The sequence below is a fragment of the Strix uralensis genome, chromosome 26 (assembly GCF_047716275.1).
Source record: "Strix uralensis isolate ZFMK-TIS-50842 chromosome 26, bStrUra1, whole genome shotgun sequence".
NCBI classification, from domain to species: domain Eukaryota; kingdom Metazoa; phylum Chordata; class Aves; order Strigiformes; family Strigidae; genus Strix; species Strix uralensis.
The window spans coordinates 2,725,498-2,748,889 of NC_133997.1; the positions used below are offsets into that span (position 1 = coordinate 2,725,498).

At 55.2% G+C, this 23,392-nt stretch overlaps 2 protein-coding genes across 4 annotated transcripts in view; one reads left to right on the forward strand and one right to left on the reverse strand.

Annotated features, from left to right (window-relative positions):
- CBL (Cbl proto-oncogene) overlaps positions 1 to 6,854 on the forward strand; it is a 44,304-nt gene extending 37,450 nt beyond the window's left edge. For both annotated transcript variants that reach the window (XM_074851243.1, XM_074851244.1), the window contains one exon: positions 2,202 to 6,854. In XM_074851243.1, the coding sequence (XP_074707344.1) occupies positions 2,202 to 2,482 (281 nt within the window). In that variant the 3' untranslated portion in view covers positions 2,483 to 6,854. The remainder of the gene's footprint in view (positions 1 to 2,201) is intronic.
- Positions 6,855 to 11,376: 4,522 nt separating this feature from the next.
- MCAM (melanoma cell adhesion molecule) lies at positions 11,377 to 22,638 on the reverse strand. 2 transcript variants are annotated; one of them, XM_074851073.1, is made up of 15 exons: positions 22,529 to 22,638; positions 17,885 to 18,012; positions 17,564 to 17,774; positions 17,390 to 17,460; positions 17,199 to 17,286; positions 16,820 to 16,999; positions 16,609 to 16,736; positions 16,283 to 16,445; positions 16,072 to 16,193; positions 15,615 to 15,753; positions 15,377 to 15,498; positions 15,154 to 15,289; positions 14,270 to 14,414; positions 13,706 to 13,823; positions 11,377 to 12,801 (listed from the first exon to the last, which is right to left on the reverse strand). In XM_074851073.1, the coding sequence occupies exons 1-15, from the start codon at positions 22,596 to 22,598 to the stop codon at positions 12,772 to 12,774; spliced, it is 1,851 nt and encodes a 616-aa protein (XP_074707174.1). In that variant the 5' UTR covers positions 22,599 to 22,638; the 3' UTR covers positions 11,377 to 12,771. The 2 variants fall into 2 exon arrangements, with proteins under 2 accessions (XP_074707174.1, XP_074707175.1); XM_074851074.1 differs by lacking the exon at positions 13,706 to 13,823.
- Between the last annotated feature and the right edge of the window lie 754 nt (positions 22,639 to 23,392).

Sequence of the window (23,392 nt, forward strand, 5' to 3'; positions counted from 1 at the left end):
TGGCGGGCCTTGCACAGCTTCTGTCTGGCTGTCTCTGTCTCGGCTGCCGTCGTTGCCAGCAGATGGCACAAGTGTACTGTTGGATGCTGTCGCTTCCTTGGAGCAGGGACCTAGTGGCTCAGCAAGGTCAGCTTTTTGTCCCTGGGGAGTAGAGGACATCTTGTCCTGGCTGCAAGGCACGTTATTCGAGGGAAAAACTAAAAGCCTCACCTCTCCAAGAGCCTTTCTGAATAATACTTGACTTATTCCCTACAACTGTCCAGCAGCTCTAAAGAAAGCTCTGAAACTCTTCCTGTTGGGGGCCTCCAGCACCACTTGCCCTAGTGAGTCTTCTGTTCACCTGCTTCACCACTTCCCCTTCCCTGAGCTTGCCCTTCTTCAGCACAGAGAAGAGTTCACTGGTGCAGAGAAGTTTATTAGCTTTTGCCACTCCTCCCTGCTCCCCGCCTCACTTCTTAAGTCTGTCACTGTGTCTGTAGCATGTGGCCGACAGGGATAAGAAGGGACAGAGGGAGCTCATGTCCTCCTCCCAGACAGAGTACTGAGCTTAATCATTGACGCTTCTTTGTCTCTACAGCCCTGAAATAACAACGCTATTGTCCTGCTTCATAGTTTTAGGAGATCTGCTAATGAAAAATGCTGTGGAAATGCTGATTGTTACTGCTCTGGGAAGCATATTCAGTTTTCTGAGACACTGGGTATTGTCTGCTGCTGAAGCCTGGTGTTAAGCAAGCCTGACTAGCATGGGATACATTTTGGCAGATTTATGTTCTCATGCGTTGTGCCCTACAGTTTAGTTTCTTAATCATTTACCAAAAATACTGTAGTTGTCCTCTCAAATTGACCCATGGTCTCTGAAATTTGGTCCAGTTCAAGCTGAAACAGCTAATTCAAAAGACAATTTGGGGGAGAGAAGTGGGTAGTCCTTTTTCTCAAACGTACAAAGAGCTTTTTATGTACAAGAAGCTTGTACTTTGAAGATGAGGGAGTTGAACTGCATTGTGGTTGGTGAGAAAGCTTCAATGAATTTGTTTCCTGAAGAGCCTTCTCTATCTCAGTGCTTTCGGTACGAGTTTTTCAGAAGGGCTCCACAATGACTGCTTCATTTCTGACCAGTGCTGCAGTGCCCACTCTTAAAAAGGGATTGGTTGGACATTCTTAGTCTTATGGTCTTATGGCACCAGTTCTGCTGCCAGAAGACTCTATCTTGAGTGCCTTGAGGGGTTTCTCCAGAAGACAAGTAAAACTTTCTTTAAGGTGGTGTCAGATACTCATGCAGAAAAGTTTCCTGTGATTTTCAAAGTAGGAAAAAGTGCTTTCTGCAATGATACGGGAGGTTAGTACTCAAAAATTCAGATGTTGGATTAACACATTAAGCAATGTGGTTTTTCTCCGAGGCATTAGCTAGGTCCTTGGAGTGTTTGGTGTCTTGTTTGGTGTATTGGCTATTTTTTCTTCCCAGGAGTAGTGCGTGATGTGTCTACTGACAAGTAACACATCTGAATGACTGAGAGGAAAGGCAGAACAGGCTGAGCATACTGATCTGCCATAGCTGCCAGCCATTAGAGAGGGTGAGCTTCAGCAGGAGCTCTTGTAGATGGCCCTGGCCTGCTGGTGGGCTGGCAGAGCAAGAGCAGCAGACCTTCAGAGAACGTAATTCAGTTGCTGGAGCAATTGTGGTGGATGAGTTGTAACTGATAGATCTGGTTTTGTGCATACACTCCCTCAGCATGCTGCAATGCGGACAAAGTTCCGTGAGGAGAGATCAGCATCTGGACAGTTAAACTGGGGATTGCTGTCAGATTCGAGACGGAAATGGGATGTTTGGTAAAGTTGCGTATTCTCTATGTCATTTTTTCCCAGCAGGTCTCTGCTTCTTGTTCTAAGGCTGATATCTGAGCTCTGCTCACACACACACATGCATCCCTGGTCAGTTTTTTTTATTTACATGGTCTTATCTTAATAAATTAGCCTGATGGGGCCCCCTAAGAAAAAAACTCCATAGCTGTTTTTGCAGATGAGAGGGGAAGCTGAACTAATCCATCCTGTTGTGTGAGAGGATAGGCTGGTTGGGGAAAGTGGAGTAGCTTTCAGTGGCATGTTTTTGAAGTGCCATTTATCAGTCTAATGGCATTCCTGCTTTGTTCCAAGCGAGAATCACATGTCCTTTTTTGAAGTGATGCATTTGTTTCTCCTTCCAGGTTTTTCAGATGGCTCTCAAGTTCCAGAAAGGCCGCCAAAGCCGCTACCACGGAGAATAAATTCTGAGCGGAAAGCAGGGAGCTGCCAAACAGGCGGAGCCAGCAGCGGGACCAGTGCGTCACTGCAACTCTCCAGTGAGATCGAGAATCTAATGAGCCAAGGCTACTCATATCAGGACATTCAGAAAGCACTGGTCATTGCACATAACAATATTGAAATGGCCAAGAATATTCTCCGGGAGTTTGTTTCCATTTCCTCCCCTGCGCATGTGGCCACATAGCACATTACCTCCACACCTACAACTTCTGTGGACCAACTGCCTGGGCAGCCATAGCCCAGCTATGCACCAAAGGGGAAGGGGTTCCTTTAGAGACTTCGTGCTGAGGTCAGTCCTGCCTCTTAAGAGAATCAGTTATCAGGTTTTTGTGGTTCCAGATTTCAAAGCAGTGGGATGAAATGGAGCAGAATGGTGTTTTATACAGTGTATGTCTTGGAGTCCTTTACCCCTACCTCTTGTTTGAGAGAACAGATTTATTTCCAGGGTGTTGGTAGAGAAAGGTATCGCAACAAGGGATCCCCGAGCTGATGCCCTGGAGGCTGGGGGGAGTGTTTGTGCTGTGAATTCTAAGTGAATGCTCTGAGAAACAAAGTCTCGAGGTCAGTGTGGTGTGTCCTGTGGTTCATGGTACTAGGTTTGGATCTGTTCGCTGCTATGTGTCTGGCTCAGGCTTTTTAGAGCAGCTGGGAGGTCACTTTCTGCTGGGAATAAATAGGAGACCTTGGAAGAATCTTTCGATTGCTTCCTGTTTGCCATGGTGTTTCCCTCTCGCCTGTAATAATAGCATTTGTTGCTTACGATTCAAGTCCTCCCTTTTTGCCTGGAGATCGCGTGACTAGCTTCTGTCAGACATTTTGGTCTTGACAGTGCTGGGAGTTGGATTCCTCCTATATGTCCTCTTGCCGGCAGCACTGGCAGCACCAGATTCCGGGCAGCTAGATGTCCTGAAAGTTTTGCGTGTTTTTGAGGGGTGGGAGAGGGTGGGAAGAATTTGAGTGAGAGCAAAGAACTGGCTGCTGCTTCTCCTTTTTTAGCCTTGAGCATTTTGTGCTTCGATGCTCAGACTTGATTGTGGCCCTGCTGGGCTCGGGCAGCCGTCACTGGACACTCCCATGTGCTCTTTCTCTAGGAATGTTGCACCTGGTAAATATGATGTTTTATTTATCTTAATTGCATGGTGGCTGTTGCAGACTAGTGGCCTTCACACACATTCCATCATCTCCTTCAGAGAGCTTTTGCAGGAGCCAGCTGTCTTTGTGCCAGGCTGTTTTGTGGAATTGGTAGATGCAGCTGATGTATTCGCTGGTATCTTACCTGCTTTGCAGTAAAAGAAATGCAGCAGTTCTCTGCATGGCTATCAAAACAACATGGGGTCTCTTTTTCTCCATTTCCATTACTCTAAGGTGTTGCCAGAGCTTGTGTTAAAACAGATCTGGGAAACTTCTGTATTTGTAAAACGATCACGTGGCTTTAAAAGTCAGTACTCAGCTGTTACTTTGAAAAAAACTGACTTGCATACTCAGTTACTTAACTCTGTTCGTATCTGCTTGATGTGCGAGAGACGTGTGGTTCCTTTTGAGACGGTTTAAATCGAGTAGGGATGCACAGATCATGGCCTGACAGACGAACAAGTGCTCTGTGTACACTGTTAGCCTTTTGAAGCATGTCCAGCATTATCTGCATCTCTCTAAGGGCAGCAGTAGTCACTAGGCAAGGGGTTGCAACTTGAAATATTGTTGGAGTGATTATGGCAGTTGGATGCAGTTTAGCCTTTTAAAGAATCTCGTAGCTGGGCCCAGATCTCAGAGAAAGAGCTCGCAGTTGGCGGAGAGGACTTAGCAAGTATTAGCAAAGGGAACTAAGCATAAAATGTTTGTTTTCTGTAAAGTATGGGTTTCTCTCTAAGTCTACAGCTTTCTAAATCGACGCCATGGGTTCCAGGCAGTTTAAAAGCATGGACTATCTCTCTTTACTCCCCTCCTTTCTGTAGTAAAGAAGATGTTCTCTGAAACCATGAGATCTCCTGCAATACTTGCAGGCCATCACCACCGTTGCTGTTGTGGGGCCAGGGCTGAAACGTGCCAGTGCAGCACACCGATGAGATTTATGTCAGTGGGCACGGTGCTCTGCAGTGGTGCCGAGAGAGGTCAGGCACAGCCAAGAGCAGGAGCCGGCCTTGGTCGGGGTGCTGAGTTGCAGAGAAGGGGATGTCAGTGCATATTGCATTCAGGGCAGAAGAGCTGTTGTTCTGCCCACATGTGCAGCAGTCAGCGGTGTAGTGAGCCAGTCCTGCTCTTTCTGTGTGAAGTGCTCTGCCAGTTTATGCATGGCAGCCTTGGTCAGGCTGCCTGTGGGAGCTTCGAGAAAAGCAAACCCAGTGCTGGTGCTGCAGGGGCAGGAGTGAGGGGCAGCTCTGGTTGTTCTCTCAGTAGATCTGCATCTTACGCTTGTGAGCCTGAGCAACCAGTCCTAGCGTATGGGACTTATCCCCTGGCTTCGTCCTGGAGAACCAGGTAAAAACCCTTCTGCGAGGGAGCACTATGATTTTTTTTCTCTCCTTTTCATATTCTCTCCAGTGCTGCCACTAGCTCCGTGTTGGGTTTGGAGCCACTTTGTTTCTGACTTGCTGTGTAAACTCAGCGCAAGTGTGTTCAAGTGTGGCGTGTGACTCTTGCCACTGCCAAGGCTGTGTCAGAGCCAAGTCCAGCTAGAAAGCCTTAACTCTTGTCTTGCACAGTGTGTGTGATCAGAGTACTGATGCCCTGTCCCATGCAAGCCCTTTATTACAGGCTTGTTGCAATGTTCAATTAAATCATGCCCAGCAGAGCTGTTGCAGGCCTGTCTTCGGGGTTTATCTGCTGAGAGACGTTCCTCTGGGTATTGTTCCAGGTATTAGAGATTAGAGAGAGCAATCTTTGTGGCATGTATCACTAATTTTTCTGCATGTGTCCTTTCTGTGCACTGTGTCTCAAACTGATTTAAGAAACTTAAGTCTTGGCTTTTCTTCCTTAGACATGTAAGCATTTGCTAGTACCACTGAAGTGCAGCAGAGTCCTGACCATGTCTTATGGCTGTGCTCTGTGAAGTCAATCCAGGCACTGTACAGTGTGTTTTTCTTGTTGTTCTTTCAGAGAAAGGTAAGCCGAAGATTGATTTCTCTTTTTTCCCTTTACCTCTTGATCTCTATTAAGAAGTTAACTTTATGATGCTACTTTAAAAAGAGAAACAAACCCAACCCAAATGTCTAGTGCCTTTCTTAAGGGAATGCTGCATCACTAGGCTGGATCTGAGTATCCATCCCTCTGTTTAAAGGAAGAGCCCGAACTAGACAAGCTGTAAAGATGCCTTTGAGCGTGAGACTGCTTTGAAAGGGGTAGAAGGAAGGGGCAAGAAAGATGGGCAATTGTCACGTCAACTATGACACTGTGTTCTGTAGCATTTCAACTGTGGAGGTTTCCTACTTTACCCGTTACTAACAGTGACTTGTCTGCCTGGTGCTGTACTAAGCTTGGTGTGAAGACAGTAGAATTGTAGGACAGGATTGGTTTTGCTTGTAACAAAATAAGAGTTCTCCTCATTAAAAATGCTGGTTTCCCCCTACCTGTCAACCCTGGACACAAAGCAAGCCGAAAACACTTTGTACGGCCAGAGTTGGGCGGGAAGCGTGTGCGCAGCGAGCAGCAGGTAGCTGTGGAAAGCAGGCGGGTCTCGTCTGTTCTGAAGAGGGTGTCGGGCTGACTTCGTGTGGTCGGTGCCACCGTAGCTGAATGGGACTCTGCAATGAGACGTATCCTGCCAGGGCTGTGGGAAAACCTGTCTGCTGCGCTGCCCTTGCGTGTGTGTCACAGGTGCTGCAGCTTGAGGCGTGGAGTGTCTCTGCGGGGAACCAGCGGACTTGCTTTCGCTCTGCGCAGCTTTCCTGCCTGCCCTTGGCGAGCCCTCGCCGTGGGGGAGCCAGCCAGGCTCCCAGTACAGCATGTTGCTTCCTGCACTAGACCCATTACATTACTGTAGCTAATCCTGAGGCAGGGTCATTACTGTAAATGTTTTTTTCAGTTGAGCAAGAAAAAATGCAACTCCCAGGGCACTTTCTTAAAGGTGCCACTTTAAAAATTAGTGGGGAATAAGGACACTTATTTTTAAAGTTCCTAATAGAAATCTTTTTTGAAATTCCCAGTGGGGGAGGAACAGTAGTTCTTTCTCTTGAATGACAAATACCAATTTGTATAATATCAGTGTTAAAAATGTTGAGATTTTCACAAAATATTTTAAAAAAGTATAATAGTGTCATTAATATAAAAATATAATAGCAGTATTTAATCCTTTCAGATCTGTAAAGAATAAGGAAAAACAGAAGGTAAATATTCTTACAGAGAGTAGCTGAGCTTTAAGGTTCACTTGGTTTAAAGTCCTCATTTTGTTTGCAAATGCATTGTTAATGTTTAGAGGTTATACTAATGTTATTTATTAATTGTTTCCATTCTTGTATGCTGCCCACTAAGAGCTTCTTTGTTTGGGATTTCATTCACCCGTGTCAGTAAAAAGAAAACAAAACAAAGTTTTATTTTTAAATAAAATTTCCTTTGTTGTAGCATATGGTCTGTGTTGTGTTGGTTCTGTGAGTGCTGCAAAGGGAATGTCCCGCTCAAGCTGGTCTGTCACCTTGTTCAGGGTGCCCAAGTCGGAGATGTTCAGTTCGTCTCCTGGATCTCCTGCAGACTGCGGCTGACTTTGTAGCTATTTAACTGTTATCTCAGTTCTCTCTTAAATTCAAATTCATTTCGCAAATACTAACGAACAGGGGGCAGGAAAGATTTATACAGAGTTTATACTAACAAGTTTATTGATAGAGCTAACGTATACTAATGGAATCAATTAATAGAGTCTGTAACCCATCAGGCCCCATTAGAGTCTGAGAAGGACGTTACCGGGTTTGTTGCCACACAGGAGCAGTCTGGGGGAGGCCACAGGAACCTCCTTCTGCAGCCTCTGCTGGGCTCTCGTACCTCCTGAAGCATCACTCCCACGCTGCTCTCACAGCCTCTGTTAGTACTTCTATGCACTCTAAAAGGCTTTTATAATTATTGCATAACATTTTTAGAATTATAGATGTTACTATAGAATGTATATATGAAATAGAAATTATACATAATAAAGCCAAAATTACAGATATGTAGGTAGTATGACACACTTTACTACCGTGTGGTCCGATGGATGCTGTGCAGGCTGTGAGAGGCCGCTGGAGCCCAGCGTGCCCTGATGGAGTTTGTGAGACTGGGGGGGCCCGTGCGAGGGGGTGACAGGACCAGCCCCAGGGAGGGTCTGACGCTGTCAGCCACCCGCAGCGCCCCCCAGCGCCAGAGCAGGAAGGGAAAGGGCCACAAACGGGGAGAGGCTGGCCCAGCTGTGCCCTGGGCCAGGCGGGGGCAACTGCCGGCACCTGGGACCACAGAAGGTCACGCAGGTCAGATGGGGTCAGGGGAACCCCCGAACACCTCACACCGCGGTCGACTGAGGTCGAGTGAATGCCCTCAGAGATGGCACTGTGGGATCAGAGGAGGATCATTGGGGGCAAAGGAGGACATGGGGGTCAAATGAGGACACAGGGGCAACAGGTTGAGTGAAGCCCTCAAAACTTCACTGTGGGGTCAAATGAGGAAAATTGGGGTCAAATGAGGACATGGGGGAGTCAAATGAGGGCACAAGGGTCAACTGAGGTGAAGCGAACCCCTCAAAATGTCACCATGGTGTTAATTGGGGTCAAACGAGGACACGGGGGTCAAATGAGGACACAAGGGTCAAATGAGGTCGAGTGAACCCCTCAAAACTTCACTGTGGTGTCAAATGAGGTTAATTGGGGTCAAATGAGGACACGGGGTCACTTGAGGTCAAGTGAACCCCTCAGAGACATCATTGTGGGGTCAAATGAGGACACAGGGGTCAACTGAGTTCAAGTGAATCCCTGAAAACGTCACTGTGGGGTCAAATGAGGACACAGGGGTCAAACGAGGACACAGGGGTCAAATGAGGTCAAGTGAACCCCTCAAAATGTCACCATGGTGTTAATTGGGGTCAAACGAGGACACAGGGGTCAAATGAGGACACAAGGGTCAAATGAGGTCGAGTGAACCCCTCAAAACTTCACTGTAGGGGTCAAATGAGGTTAATTGGGTCAAATGAGGACACGGGGTCACTTGAGGTCGAGTAAACCCCTCAAAGACATCATTGTGGGGTCAAATGAGGACACAGGGGTCAAATGAGGACACAGGGGTCAACTGAGTTCAAATGAATCCCTGAAAACTTCACTGTGGGGTCAAATGAGGACACAGGGGTCAAATGAGGACACAGGGGTCAACTGAGTTCAAGTGAATCCCTGAAAACGTCACCGTGGGGTCAAATGAGGACACAGGGGTCAGTTGAGGACACGGGGGTCAACTGAGGTCAAGTGAACCCCTCAAAATGTCACCATGTTGTTAATTGGGGTCAAACAAGGACACGGGGGTCAAATGAGGACACAAGGGTCAAATGAGGTCGAGTGAACCCCTCAAAACTTCACTGTGGGGTCAAATGAGGTTAATTGGGGTCAAATGAGGACACGGGGTCACTTGAGGTCAAGTGAACCCCTCAAAGACATCATTGTGGGGTCAAATGAGGACACAGGGGTCAAATGAGGACACAGGGGTCAACTGAGTTCAAGTGAATCCCTGAAAACGTCACTGTGGGGTCAAATGAGGACACAGGGGTCAGTTGAGGACACGGGGGTCAACTGAGGTCAAGTGAACCCCTCAAAATGTCACCATGGTGTTAATTGGGGTCAAAAGAGGACACGGGGGTCAAATGAGGACACAAGGGTCAAATGAGGTCGAGTGAGCCCCTCAAAATTCACTGTGGTGCCAAATGAGGTTAATTGGGGTCAAATGAGGACACGGGGTCACTTGAGGTCAAGTGAACCCCTCAAAGACATCATTGTGGGGTCAAATGGGGACACAGGGGTCAACTGAGTTCAAGTAAATCCCTGAAAACTTCACCGTGGGGTCAAATGAGGACACAGAGGTCATTTGAGGACACAGGGGTCATCTGAGGTCAAGTGAACCCCTCAAAATGTTACCATGTTGTTAATTGGGGTCAAATGAGGACACAAGGTTCAAATGAGGTCGAATGAACCCCTCAAAACTTCACTGTGGGGGTCAAATGAGGTTAATTGGGGTCAAATGAGGACACAGGGTCAATTGAGGACACAGGGTCAATTGAGGTTGAGTGAACCCCTCATAACTTCACTGTGGGGTCAAATGAGGACACGGAGGTCAAATGAGGACACAGGGGTCAACTGAGTTCAAGTGAATCCCTGAAAACGTCACCGTGGGGTCAAATGAGGTTAATTGGGGTCAAATGAGGACACGGGGTCACTTGAGGTCGAGTGAACCCCCCAAAGACATCACTGTGGGGTCAAATGAGGACACAGGGGTCAAATGAGGACAACTGAGGACACAGGGGGCAGCTGAGGTTAGGTGAACCCTTCAAAACTTCGTGGGGTGAAATGAGGACACAGGCATCAAAGGACGATAAGAGGGTTAAATAATATGGGGGGGTTCGTGGTATCAGCAGTATCAGTCAGGTTAAATAGAGTCGGAGGCAGCAGCTGGGGCAGGCAGGGGCCTGGGGTGTCGTCCATCACTGGAACAAGGTCTTAATACCAGACGTGTGGTCGTTGCCACCTCCTGAAGGCCTTATAGAGCCTGGTGCATTCTACCACCCCCGTGTAACAATGGAGTTGTCCCTTAGTGTTTATTACCATCTACCCTCAGTGTGAGCACAGTGGTGGTAGGGGACCAGGTAACTGGATTTATGGATTAGTGGTGGTTGGCATCTGTCATAACTAGTGAAACAATTCGCTGTTAGAACGTGGTAGATTCTAATACTGCAGTTAGTGATGGGTTTTGATGAGTTATTGATGTACTAGTACCTAGAGTAGGGAGTAATACAAACAGCTGTTTCAAGCTATACAGTATTAGAATCTAACAACAATTATCTCTGAGTGGTGGTTAGAGCAGCTGGTCTTAAAGTTTTCTATCATAATTTATCAGAATGCACGTGTGGATTTTAGTACCTACAATAGCTGGTGAAATCCACCGCTGTAGCTTTCACTGTTATTCATGAAGTAGTTATCAGTATCTAGATTAGCTAGAAATACAATAGAACCTATAACAGAATCTACTTAGATAATTGCATTAATAACTACTATTGATAATTCTATATTAGAATTGTTAGAATTCATGAATGAAATTTACTATTAGCACACCTAGTTCTGTCCCATAGACCACAAGAATTTAACAGAATTATCTATTCATCTCTGTATAACTGCAATTACCTATTAAAAGCTACTACTATTAGCATCTAATAAATTAACTACCTATTTGTAATTAGTATCTAGAGTAGCTCTTAATACACTTACCAATTAAAATGTATTAGAATATATCAATAAGAATTATCTCTTAGTATATAACTGCTATAATCTGTCAGAATAAGGGAAAAATCCATTACTAGCTATTAGTATCTATAGCAGCTCAACACAATTACCTACTATAGCGTCCTATTATCTATCAGAATCTAGTGACAGACTGATCCATGAGCAGTTATTAGTAACTATATTAGCTATTAATACACTTATATAATAGATTCTACTGATGGGATTATTAAATTCTCCTGACAGTGTTATCTTGTAGCATCTACCACCACTAGTAATATATTACAAATATATTAGAATTACAAATATATTACAATATATAATAATATACTACAATGTAATTCTAGGAGTATTTGTTAGAATACATCAGTGGATTTATTAGTGTTGTAGCCAACACTGCTCTGCTGGCCTCACACAGGAAGCCAAGGGCTCTTTTTGGCAAAAGCGGGGCCACGGCAGCACGTGAGCTTTGACCTGGGTTGGAGCCAACACTCCTCTGCCGATTTTAAGCCCGTTTCCGAGGTGACAGTCCTGCTGTTGGGGAAGCAAACTTAAAGGTGGGCGCGCGCATGGTAACCTGCTCCTGGGGAAGGGAGCCTCGGAAGCAAGCAGGGACGGCGGGGCCGCTGCTAGTGGGAACAAACCCGGAACCTGGCTTGGAACTTTGTACTTTATTTTCACATATATAAAAAAAAAACCTTGCAAGTATCAGACAAAACTTCTGGAAATTTACACACAATCCGACAAAAATATATATAAACCAAAGCTGTTGCTTCAACACCACTTGTAGCTCACGAGTATAGCTCACCGCTTGTCAGGGTGCTGGCTGCTGCACGGCTCCCCGGTACCGGCAGAGGATGCTGGGGGTGCGCAAGGGGACACCTCTCCTGCCACCCAGGGTTAGCCTCAGCCCCTTGCTGAAGGGCTGGGGGGAGACAGGCTTGTGGACAGCACAGCGCTGCGAGTACGTGACTTGGAGGGGCTGCAGAGAGCGGAATCTCTCTAGGAAGAGGCAGGAGAGCGAGCCGTGTTTGCAGGCGCAGGGCAGACAGAGCCAGGCTGCTTGCCCATCTCCCCGCTCCACCACTCGGCTGCTGGAGCACCAGCCTGGCTGTGGGGCCAGGGGTGCCACCGAAGCACAGAAATAAACCATTTTTACCTGGGGCTGGTAATCGTTCAGCACAAAAAACCCTGAGACATCACTGACTGGCCCTGGCCTAATATTCCTTAGTTTTAAATTGGGAGGGGTGGGGGGAGCCTCTGGGACCTGCTGTGGGCAGCAGCCTGCAGCCCCCCTAAAAGCAACCCAATTCCCTGTGGAGAGGGAAGCCCTCCCCCTCACGTCAGCAAGGCTACACTACAAACCAGAGAACCTAAGCCCTTGGTCTGGCATGTGCCGGAGAGATGGGCACCCCCGTCCTTGCTCTGCCAGGTACTCGCCTCCCGTAGGATCACAGCTGCCCATCGTGGAGCTCCCGACGCGCGCAGCACTGCTGGGACACGCTGGGCTGAACCAACGAGACAAGAACAGTTCAAAGGAAAAGCAAAGCACTAACACCTCCCCAGCAGCTGGCAAACACCGCTCTAACACATACCACTTCCATTCTTCGCTCGTCTAACCTGCACACCGCTACATCTAAGGTGCCTGGGACATCCCAAAAGTAAAAGCAAAATTTCACCAGCTTTTCTCAGCAAGCTTGGGTTAAAATGCATCAAAACCTTCCCACACACATACAGGAGAGATTTCCAGAAAAAGCCTCAAATCCTTCCACCAGGTAGCTTAATGGGATATTTCTTTCTAATATTGCTGTTGGCTTCTCTGTAGTAGTAAGCAAGTCCAGCTTTGCTGCTGCTAAGTCGACAACCTGCAAGCCCACGGTTGAGGTAAAGACAGGCGAGTCGGGGGGTGCCCCCCACGCACTGGGGCTTAGCACTGCGACGCAGTAATTGTCTCTGGCCGAGCTCCCCAGGTACTGGAGCAGAGGTGGGACAAGGCAATCCAAGAGCAGGAAAGGTTTGAAGGAAGAAAGCACTTAGTAGATTCCCTCTATTTTCTCAGATCGATGTATTTCTCGCTCTTCAGTCAGCCAAAACAGAGAGAGAGGGGAGGGGGGAAAAAAAAAAAAAGCAGTTAGGGGCAAACACAAAACCAGGCGCTCTGCTGCACATGTCTGTGTGACAGACAGCAGTGCGATGGGGCAGAGCCACCAGCCCGGGCCACCCCACGGTGGCTGAACATCTGCCCCAGGGCAAGGGGCGGTGAGCAGGAGCTGCACCTCAACAGGACCAGGGTGGGGTTATCTCTTGGCCCAAGGCAAATAAATCTGCAGTGGGCTCAGGTGCCGCATCCTGTGGCTCCGCAGGATGCACAAGCGTGGCAAGCCCTGCCTTAGCACGGCGATGGTCCGGCACTGATACTGTGAACAGTCGCTCAAGCCCACGGAGGCTCTCGACCCCAGAGGAAAGGAAAACACGCTGCCCGGGAAGCTCACCTCACCCTGCACTGAGAGCTTTGGCTCAGAGATGCCAGAGCAGGGCCCAGTTCTCCAACTTCCACTCTGACTCCTGGCCAGAGATGTTTATGTAGCTCCTTCCCCCAGAGCCCCACCGGGGAGCCCGGCTCCGGCTCCAGGGAGCAGGGAAGGAGGCAGAGCCAAGCAGGCCGGGCAGCAGGCAGCACGCTCCCAAGAGGTGCCAGGGGCTGGCACGGAGCAGAGCTGCACGTTCACAGGCGAAGGCTGCTCCGACGTCCTTGGTGCAGAGAGCCGTGGCTTTGTCACCTCCCCTCCCTCCCACGGCCCCTCTCGAGCGCTGATGATAGATGATGGAGGCCCATGCAGGGTGGGGAGTGCTGGGAGAGGAGCTCGCAGAGAGGAGAAAAGCATTACCTCGATGCACCCCCATACAGTCCTCGCCTCCGCTCCCAGCCCTGGGAGCAGCCCTGGCCCTGGGGAAGGGCAGTGCACGACGCTCTGTCCTACCTGGTCAGCGGCAGGTCTCTTCTCGCCGTTGGCACCCTGCAGAAGCCCCGCCTCTTCGGAAAGTTTATCTGACTTAACTTCAACTACAATCTTGTCTTTACGAGCCTCTGGCTTTGTGCTAGGGGAGGGAGGTGACAACTTTGAGACACGTTTGCGATACCAAAGAGGGCACATGGAAGGTTGAGTGAGGCCAAGCCCTGGGGCTCCATCAGGGGATGCTCTGGAGTGGGGCCGGGGCAGAGAAAGGCCGGGGGTGAAAGAGGCTCTGGCTCACAGAAGGCTTTGGGCTACCCAGCCCCTCCCTGGGGAGGGGTCGCTTGGCTGAGCTACCACTCTGCTGTCCTCCTCATCACCTCCCTGCGCAGACGGGGTGAGCAGTGCAGACCCCAGGCTGTGGGAAGCTGGAAGCGCTGCCGAGACCCCAGCGCGGTGCCCCCGAGGCTGCGCTATCACCTCCCCCCGCACTGGGCAGGGAGCGGCTGGTGCAATGAGATGGGAAGCATGAGTGATGGCAAGCGCCTCTGGCCCCACGGGCTCCCCGGGAGGGCAGGCAGCAGTGCTTACATGTCCTGTTTCCCAGCGCGGCCACAGGGGATCTTGCCCTTCTTGTGCAGGAAGTAGATGACAGACCCCAGCACTGCCACCACGAGGATGCAGACGATGATCGCCACAATGATCACCCCTTTGCTCTCCTCCGGTGTCTTTTGATCTAAACACAACAGGAGAGGAAGAAGTTAATCACTGTCCCACCCTGATGCTCTTCAGCTTCTGCATTACTGCACGCCCTTGGGGATAAGGAAAGGACCCCTTTCCCCAAGAAGGCACCGCGGGGACTCCAGTTGCCGGTGCTTCTCCAGCTCCCTGCAGGATGCAGGTGTCAGTACAAAAACGCTCCACTAGGGCGGTTTCTGTACAACTACACTTCGCATTCCGCTGCCGGCTGCCATGCCCCTGCATGCCATAGGAGGATGGCTTACAAGGTTTCCTGCAAGACATCAGGCCATTCCTTTGCTTCCTCGCCCAGCAGCCCTGGGCTGCAGGAAGCTGCACTTGATGGCCTCGCTGGGCTACAGGCTGAGGACAAGCGGGCAGCTTCCACACCACTGCGGAGAACAGGTGGAGCAGAGCCGCCGTTCCCCACGCGGCTTGGCAGGGAGAGGAGCAGCAAGAGATGCAGTGCAAGAGCCAGCAGTCAAGGCTCCCTCCCCAGGCCAGAGGTGAGCGTGGCTCCCATCTGTGGCATGCTCGGCCAGAGCCTGGGCTGACGGACACACGCTCCCAGCGTGGTGCAGAGACTGACCTTTTCTGACGGACTCCACTGGTAGAGCAGGAAGGGAAAGAGACAGAGCTCAGCCACGCCACAGCAGCACGGCACACAGGGCGCCTGTGCGAGGGGGACCAAATACTTCTCTTGGTTCCTGGGACAGAAGGCCGTGCCCGAGACTCACCCAGCAGCTGGATGTGCTTCTCGCTGGCACCCAGTGCGTTGGAGACCCTGCACATGGCTCCTGCCCGCAGCAGGTCGTGGTTCACGCGCACCGTCAGGTTGCTGGCGATGTGCTGATTTTCAACATACTCATGAGCCTGCGAGGGGGGAAGGCAGCAAAGACGTCAGCACGCAGACCCTCCGAGAGACCACAGCCTGGACCCAGCACCCTCCCCAGGTCTCACCGTTCCGTTGACATTCCAGTGGAGAGAAGGCCTGGGGAAAGCAATGGCCTTGCAGGTCAGGTTCACCACCTCATCCTGCCGCACGTACAGCGGGGAGCTGATGGCGACGATCCGTGGCTTCCCTGTGGGGACGGCACATCAAGCACCCGTGGCTCTCGGGGGGACCAGGGCCGACGCTGGGCGGAACGGGACTCACTCTGGCAGAGCAGCACGTCTGCACACGCACATCGGTTCTTACCCTGAACGGCCACAGCCACCTCCTTGCTCTGCTCCAGCCCCGGCACACTTGGTGCGATCACCTTGCAGCTGAAGTTGCTGGCTGTTTCGAAGGTGAGGTTGCTCAGGAAGAGCTGGTTCCCTTCCGCAACCTTCTTGCCCTGTTGGGAAGGGATGCCCCCAGGCAATGAGCCCCGAGCACCAGGCCCTTCTGCGCCCAGCTCCCCAGGCTCTGCAGCTGTCCCAAAGAGGCTCAGCCCTCCCTCCTACACACAGCGAGGGAGCCTGCAAGCACAGAACCTCCCTGCAGTACTGGCCAGGAGGTCAAGAGGTAAAGATGGACAGTGCAGGTCCATGGAAGGGGGAATCCTACCCCTGGCCTCTCAGGAGAGATGGAGCAAGCTCCTGGCTCTTCCCAGTTTGCTGCAAAGGCCAGGCTCACCAAGCCCGAGTGCGACAGTACCCGAACGCCTGCTCACCTTCTCATCCCTCCACTGGTAGTCCAGGGCCACAGGGCTATGGGCATCACAGCTCAGCCTCACGCTATCCCCTTCCTGAAGGGGTGAGGACGGCTCCATCTTCACATGGACCCCTTCAATGTCTAAGAGAGGGATGGAGACCAGGGCAGGGTGAGCAGGAGGGATGAGGCACCCACCACGACGTCCACAGGGTCCCGTCCCCCTGCCTTACAGTTCACAACAAGCTCCACATCCTTCTCTAGCTGCCTCATATCATCCAAGTCCAGGGTCTGGCATCTGTATAGGCCACTGCTGCTCTTCCTGACATCATGCAGGTTCAGCACCCCACTGTTGGAGTCTGCCAGCGATGACAGGTCCTGCCAGCTGTCATCCAGCTGCAAGCAGTGGGGAGAAAGCAGAGCCCTTAGCCCCACACAGGCACCCTCCACCCCAGCTGCTGCATCCCACTCCGCAGGGCTCTCTGGGCAGGGAACAAGGAGCAGCCAGGACACGAGATGTCTGCCAAGGGAGAGGTGCCCAGGCCCCCTCTGGCCTCACCTCTCTCTTATAGAAGCTGAAGACGGGTGCTGGGTTCCCGTCGGCCTCACAGACCAGCTTCACATTGTCCCCTTCCTTCACCAGGGCCGAGGACGGCATGACCTGCAGCTTCACGTGCTGCGCAGGGTCTGGGGGAGGAGGAGGGAGTGAGGAGGGCTGGTGCAGAGCCCCGCCACGCGGCACCAGGCACAGTCCCAAGCCCCTGACTCACAGAAAACGGTGACGTTGACTCGCCGCGACTCCACGGCGTGCCTCTGTCCCTGCAGCCAGTAGTGCACGGTGCAGTGGTAGAAGGACTTGCGGTCCTCCCGGGTTACACGGGCAAAGAGGGTGCTGCCCACCGTGTACAGCCCACTCGACTCGCGGGTCACCGTGGACAGGATCTTCACCTCTACAGGGGACAGAGCCACTGTTCCCAGCCCATGGGGAGGCCGTGGGAGAGCGGAGGGCTCCCTTGGGGGCACAGGGCTCCTTTGGGTGGCCACGGGCTGCCAGTCCCCAGCCGATGAGGCCCTGGATAGCACAGATGCCCTGGCCCCTCTCCCGAGCAGGCAGGTGTGGTTCCCTAACCCCATCCCCGTCCCACTTACTCTTCTCCTCCAGCTGCAGCTGCTCCCCATTCTTGTACCATGTGATGTTGGGGAGCGGGAAGCTGTTCCTGCTCACGCACTGGGCAATCTGCAGCGGCAGAGAGCGCCTTGAGCACGGGGTGCCCCCAAGGGGAGAGGGGAGCCTGCGTGGCTGGGAGTCTCCCCCTCCTCCATGTGGGGCCTCTCCTCACCTGCGGGATCTCACTGCTCTGCACAGAGACGCCTCCTGAGATGGCTGTGATCTCGGGGGCCTCAGGGACCTCTGGAAAGAGAAGCCACCCCACGTGTATTAGGAGGGATGGGATCCCCCACCAGCCCCGCAGAGCAGATGCATGACCGTGCTGCCCTCCTGCCCCATCACTCACTGTAGACGCGGAGCTCCGTGCGGTTCTCGCCCATGCCATGGCTGCCTGCCTCAACCTGGCAAATGAAGGTCCTGGTGTCCTGCATCGTCACCCTGCTGATGGAGAGGGCGTTGTCCTTCCCCACCCGCAGACGTCCCTTGTAGTCCGTGTTCTCCTCCAGGATCTCGCTGCCCATGATGTGGCACAGCTGCACCCGGTTGTTGCGTTCGATCTGCAAGGTGAGGGGCCGAGGCTGGGCTGACCGGGAGCCCAGGAGAAAGCCCCGGGCTAGCTGCCACTCCAGCCCACCGCCCACTGCTCCTCTCCCAGGCCAGCACTCACGTAGAACCACTGGATATAGGTATAGGAATCATTTCCAGGGATGTAGAAGTTGCACTCGATCCTGGCCGTGCCCCCTCTCTCCACTTCGACCACTGCTGGCATGGAGACCTCCAGCTTGCTGGCTGCAGCTGTGGGACAGAGGCTGTCAGGGGCGGGAAGCACGGGGAAGCCCCCGTGTCTGAGCCAGTGAGAGAGCTGAGCCCAGGCCTGTCCCCATCTCCACCCCCCAAAGGGTGTGGGGCAGAGCCATGTCCTGTGCCAGCGACCCCCAGGCACCGTGTGCCAGACCAGCGGGAATGCCAGTCAGGAGCACGGCCCCGCTCCCGCTGCCACACTGTCTCCTGCATCCACTGAGAGCCCATGGGCTCAGGTCACCAACCCTGTTCACAGAGAGGGCTTGAGGCACGCCATGCTCACACCACTGGTCTCCCCAGAACATGCAGAGACAACCACCCACCCCCCTGCTGTTGCAGATCTGCCCTCCCCACGGCACCCCAGCCTTGCTGAAATGGGCAGCAGGACCTCTGAGCCCCCAACCAACCCCCCACACCACCAAGGCAGAGAGTGGCTGCACCCTGCCTGGGGATGGGAAGGGGCTGTGTCTCCACAGCCCACAAGTGAGCAGATCGCCTTGCTGGCTGCCTTAATCTGAGCCTGGGGCAGCGCTGATCCCCCTCACACCCTGGAGCACACATCTACTCCCCCAGTCCGAGCCAGCATCCCAGACCAGTGCCCATCACGCACCTTACTGGCCCCAAGAGCCAGGCAAGGAGGTGTCAGGAGGTTAGCAGAGGCAGGGGAAGGGGCCGGGTGCTGGAGACTGAAGTTGGTAGCACAAAGGCTGCACCTTCCTGTGGCCTGGGATCAGAGCCCTGACGTCAGCCTGTACAGCCCCCGCAGCGGCCCCGGGAGCTGGGGCATGAACGAGGCGCTGTGTTCCTCTGCAGCGGAACGGGGCATGCAGAGCAGCAGCTCAGGAGGGGTGTCCCAGCCAGCTGTGGCTGCCTGCTGCTCCCTTTCCCCCTCCAAGGCAACAGGGCCCGTCAGGGAGGCAGCGTGCCCCGCCCCCCCCACCACAGCTGTGGCACAGACGGGACTCCCGGGTCCCTGCCCAAGTTTCGACCCTGCCACCTAGGCAGGAACCCAGAACCCAGCAGTCGGAGCATCCACCCCTGCAGCGTACCCAAGGCGAGCGCCTCGCTGCTCCTCTGCTCCCTGCCCATAAAGCAAACGCAGCGCTGCCCACCCATAGCACGGGTGGCACCAGGGACCCACACCCCCGGTGAGCAGAGCCTGCCCACCCCGGCACTCCACCTTCCTTCCCAGCCCAGCCGCCTGCTTGCCCACAGCAGTAATGGAGCTCCTGGCCACACTCCAGAGCATCAGGGGAAGGTAATGGCTATCGATCCAGGACAAGGAACAGGGCAGCTTCCCAAGGGGCTGAGGGCAGAGCAGCCCCAGCCGGGCATAGCAGAGACAAGGGCTGCATCACAGCAAAGCTGGGAGTGTCATCGCCACCAGCCCTGCGGGTGCCAAAGCAAGGGGGGTCTGCATGCCCTGGGCTGGCACGCAGCCCTGCAGCAACAGGGCCAGCCGGCTCGGCACCCACGGCCCAGCCCAGGTACGGGAGCTGGAGATAAGAGGCTGGAGGAAGCCAGCTGTGTCAACAGCTCCCCTGACAGCCCCGCTCGGTAACAGCCACGGAGCCTCACAAGTGAGGCAACTTCAAAGGGCATTGCTGTGCCCACAAAATACTCTTTGTCTGGAGTGGGTATGTGGTAGCAGAGCCCCAAAATGCAGCCAGGAGCCCTTTTACCACAGCAAATGCCCTGGCTTACAGGACTAGCCACCTGAGGACACTCCAACAGCCAGCTTTTGGGCCTCACCCATCCCATCAGCACAGCACAGCTGGCACTAAGCAAAGGGGGACGAGCAAAGCACTGCACAGGAAAGGAGGTGCTAGAAAAACAGGTGAAAGCCCCAGAGATAAGCATTGCACTGTGGTCAGGAAACTGGATCGAGCACACATAGGAAAAGATAACTTTTGTACTGGAGGTACTTGCCCACCTTCATGGTCACGACCTGGCTGCCTGGCACAGCCAGGCACCCGCAGACTTGCACGAGCCTGGGGCACCCCAGTTGCCCCCCCTGCATGCTCCCTTAAGCCCTGACACTTCTGGGCTGCAGGCAGCCAGGCCAGGCTTTCCCCAAACCCACATCATTTTTAGACCTTGGGCATGGGCCCTGGGCAGCGCCAGCCCCTGGAGAGGGAGGGCTGCTGGCCCGCCCCGCTGACCCGCTCGCTGACCTGCTCGGCATGAGAGCCCTCATCCAGGCAGCGAAGCAGCCGAAACCATGAGCTCAGAGCTGGAGAATGGCTGGCATCTGGGGCTGGCATGAGGCACACGTCCCTCCCACCCATTCACTGCCCTTGAGGAGGTGGACATGGACGCCGCAGCCCCCACCCTGCCTGGAATAAGGGCTCACTGCCCCCCACCTCCTCTGGGGCAGGCTGGATACTGGCCCTCCCTCGGGCTGGAAGGAGCACCCAGCAACACCACAAGTGCAGCTAGCTGGGGGACACAAGGCCCCCCACAACCCTGGGGACACAAGGCTTCCTCCTGCAGCTCCAGGACCCCACAGCCTGCCAGGTACCTGCGCGGGCAGGCTGGAGAGGCCCTGGGCACAGGCACCCAGGCGTAGCAGGCTCGGGGGACGTGGAGATCCTCCTTGTGCCCGGCACAGCTGCAGACACCGGTTAGGTGAGGGAACCTGGGCAGGGCTGGAGACCCATCGGCCAAGCGTGGAGCAGCCCAGCTGCAGAGCTGAGCTCCAGCCTGCACCGCACACCCAAGCGCCTGGCACAGCTCCAGCGGGAGACCTAGAGATCTGGAAAGGACGTCTGCAGCAAGCAAGCAGGGAAGGGAGGAGAGCCCCCGTGCCTTTCCATCTGGCTGGCGGACAGCCGGCCGGCAGCCAGGGCTCCACAAGAACAAAGATTTGCTTTTAGAGCCGGGGAAGGGGGTGGGGAATAGCACAGCCCCTCCGCCAGCCTCCTGCAGAGCCGAGGTGTGTGGGGAGACGGGGAGCAGCGCGGCTGCGTTGGCAGCGCAGAGCCCCCAGCGCAGAGCAGCAAGAAGGGGCACCCCAGGGGCACCCCAGGGGTCTGGAGCCGCACGTGAGATGCCTGAGGTTTCTGTGAGTTTTTGCTCCCCTCTTGGGGAAACGAGCTGTGGCCAGATCCTGCCTGCTCCCAGCACATGCACACATGCTGCCTTCCTCTGCCCTGGCAAGGCTGCCCGTCCTGCACAGATCCCTGAGCCGGGGTGCCCCAGCTTCCGTGGAGCAGGATCACCTGCACCCCTCCTTCTCCCTGGAGAGAAGACACAGGGTGCAGAGCCCCAGCACCGCCGCCAGCGCCCAACAGCCTCCGCCCCAGCCCAGCCCTCGCTGCGCTGGGGATGGGGAGGGAGCCAAAGCCCTGCTGCAGCAGCGACCAGCACCTTGCACCCCCAAACCAACCCCACCGCCCCCGGCCACGTGCACCAGCAGAGGAAAGCCTCACAACCCCAGCCCTGCAGCCAGGTGACAACACCCCGGGAAACCCCTGTAACAGCCGGAGGTGGCAGCGCAGAAGGGGCCAGGGTGGCACTGGCAGCCCCAGTACGGGCTCAGCCCCCCGCCCGTCTGCGAATGGCTTGGCCGTGGCCCCTCACGCTTCTGGGAAGCATCAAGCCTTTCGCCGTGGCTGGGCTCGCAAACACACCGATGCTGCCAACCAATAACCGCCCCGCTCGGCACATGTGCCGTGGGGAAGGGGATCCCAGCACGGGCCGGGGGGGGGAAGCAGCAGCCTGCCTTTGGCGGTCAGCTCGCCCGCCGAGCCAACGCCTTGGCCACAGCCGCTTCCCCGGCGCCTGGGGCCACCTCCGCAGCGTGGCCGGGCAGGGACAAGGCGAGAAGGCGGCAGGGAGCAGCCAGCGCACCGGGACCGCTCCCTGGCCCCCGGCGAGGGGAGGGCGTGCTGCGGGGAGCAGGGCAGGGCAGGAAACGCAGCCCTGCCCCCCGCCCCGAGGGTGAAAATGGACTGGAAAGAGGATAAAAAAAGAAAGTGTGAAAAAAGCCAAGAGAAACACAGCGCTCAGGGAAAAACTCCTTAGAAGGAAAGGGGTGGATGCTGCCTAATAACGCCACCGATTCACGCCGCCGCACACTGAACACACGTGGGGCACCCCGGCACCCTGCCCCGCTCGCCCTCGCCTCCGCCCCACGGAGCGCGGCCCCGGGAGCCCGCCCTGCGCCGGCCACCTGCCCTGGCCACCGCCCCGGGGACGCGGAGGCCACCCCTCACCCTGCCTTGCCTTAGGCGTGGGGGGAGCAAAGGGGTCCCGAGAACGGAATGGAGCACTCCCGGCTCCCCCCACGCCCAGACCCACCGCGGGGCCCGCGGACGAGGACACACACCCGCGGGGGCTGCAGCCCCCTCGGAGCGCGGCGGGGGGGGGGACCCCAGCACCGCCCGCTCCCGCCGCCGGAGCGGTGGCTGCAGCCCGGCCCCCCCCGGCCAGCGGCACCGGGGTATCCGCGGCCCCCGCCCGGCCGCCCCGCAGGTGCCCCCGGCCCCGGCCGCCCCGCACCACTCACCGCAGCAGAGCAGGAGGCAGCAGTAGCCCCAGCCCAGGGCCAGCCCGGCCGCCCGCCGCCCCCCAGCCATGCCCGCCGCCGCCGCCGGCCGCCCGCGACTGAGCGGGGCCGTGGGCTGACGTCAGGCGGCGGTGGAGGAGGAGGAGGAGGAGGAGGAAGGCGCCGTGCCTGCCCACCGCCCGCGGCCGCTTATCACCCCCCAGCGGCAGCAACCCCCGAGCAGATCCACACCCCCACCCCACCCCCGTTTTCAGGCATTTCCAGCTCTGCTGGAGGGGCCCGTCCCAGCTCTGCTCGCAGCCCGCCGCGTCCCGCCTGCCCGGGCTTGCTCGGGCTGCTCGGGGCAGACTGCGGGGCGCTGGGGTGGGGAGCACCAGCACAGCCCGCGGAGGGGGAGAGGGGCAGGGTCGGGCCGGTTTCCATAGGGGCTTGGGGAATGCGGGAAAGGGGGACAGTCCCCGGGAGTCCCAGGCGTCAGCGGATCCGGCTGGCAGTGCTTCGGGGCAGAGCTGACCCGCACCCCTGCTCAGCCCCACACTGCCCCAAAGCCCAGCCACAGCTTCTGGGTTGTCGTTGGACCCACGCGGGCGGACTCAAAAACAGGGGGCCAAACTGCTCGTCGCCATCGCCTGCGCTCGGAGAGACACCTGGGCACAGCGGGGTCCTCGGCGAGCAGCAGGGGCACGAGGGTTGTGCCGTCCCAGGCAGGTCTCCGAGGCCCGCAGGGTCTGCGGCCCAGGCCCTGCTCTGCCTCGGTCTCCCCGCGCTCGCTGTCCCCTGCCCCGCAGCCACGCTCTCTGCGAAGCCCCGTCCCCGCGGCAGGGCCCCCCGGCACAGTCCTGCCCGGCGGTGCCCAGCGAGCCG

What these genes read in the sequence shown, in the direction of transcription:
- MCAM (XM_074851073.1), bottom strand. Translation starts at nt 22,598, where the DNA reads ATGGCTGGGGGGCGGCGGGCGGCCGGGCTGGCCCTGGGCTGGGGCTAC. An exon ending in TGTGGAGCTTGTTGTGAACT is followed by an intron (nt 16,194 to 16,282) that starts GTAAGGCAGGGG and finishes TCCCTCTCTTAG; the next exon opens with ACATTGAAGGGGTCCATGTG. An exon ending in CGCGCTGGGAAACAGGACAT is followed by an intron (nt 13,824 to 14,269) that starts GTAAGCACTGCT and finishes TCCCTCCCCTAG; the next exon opens with CACAAAGCCAGAGGCTCGTA.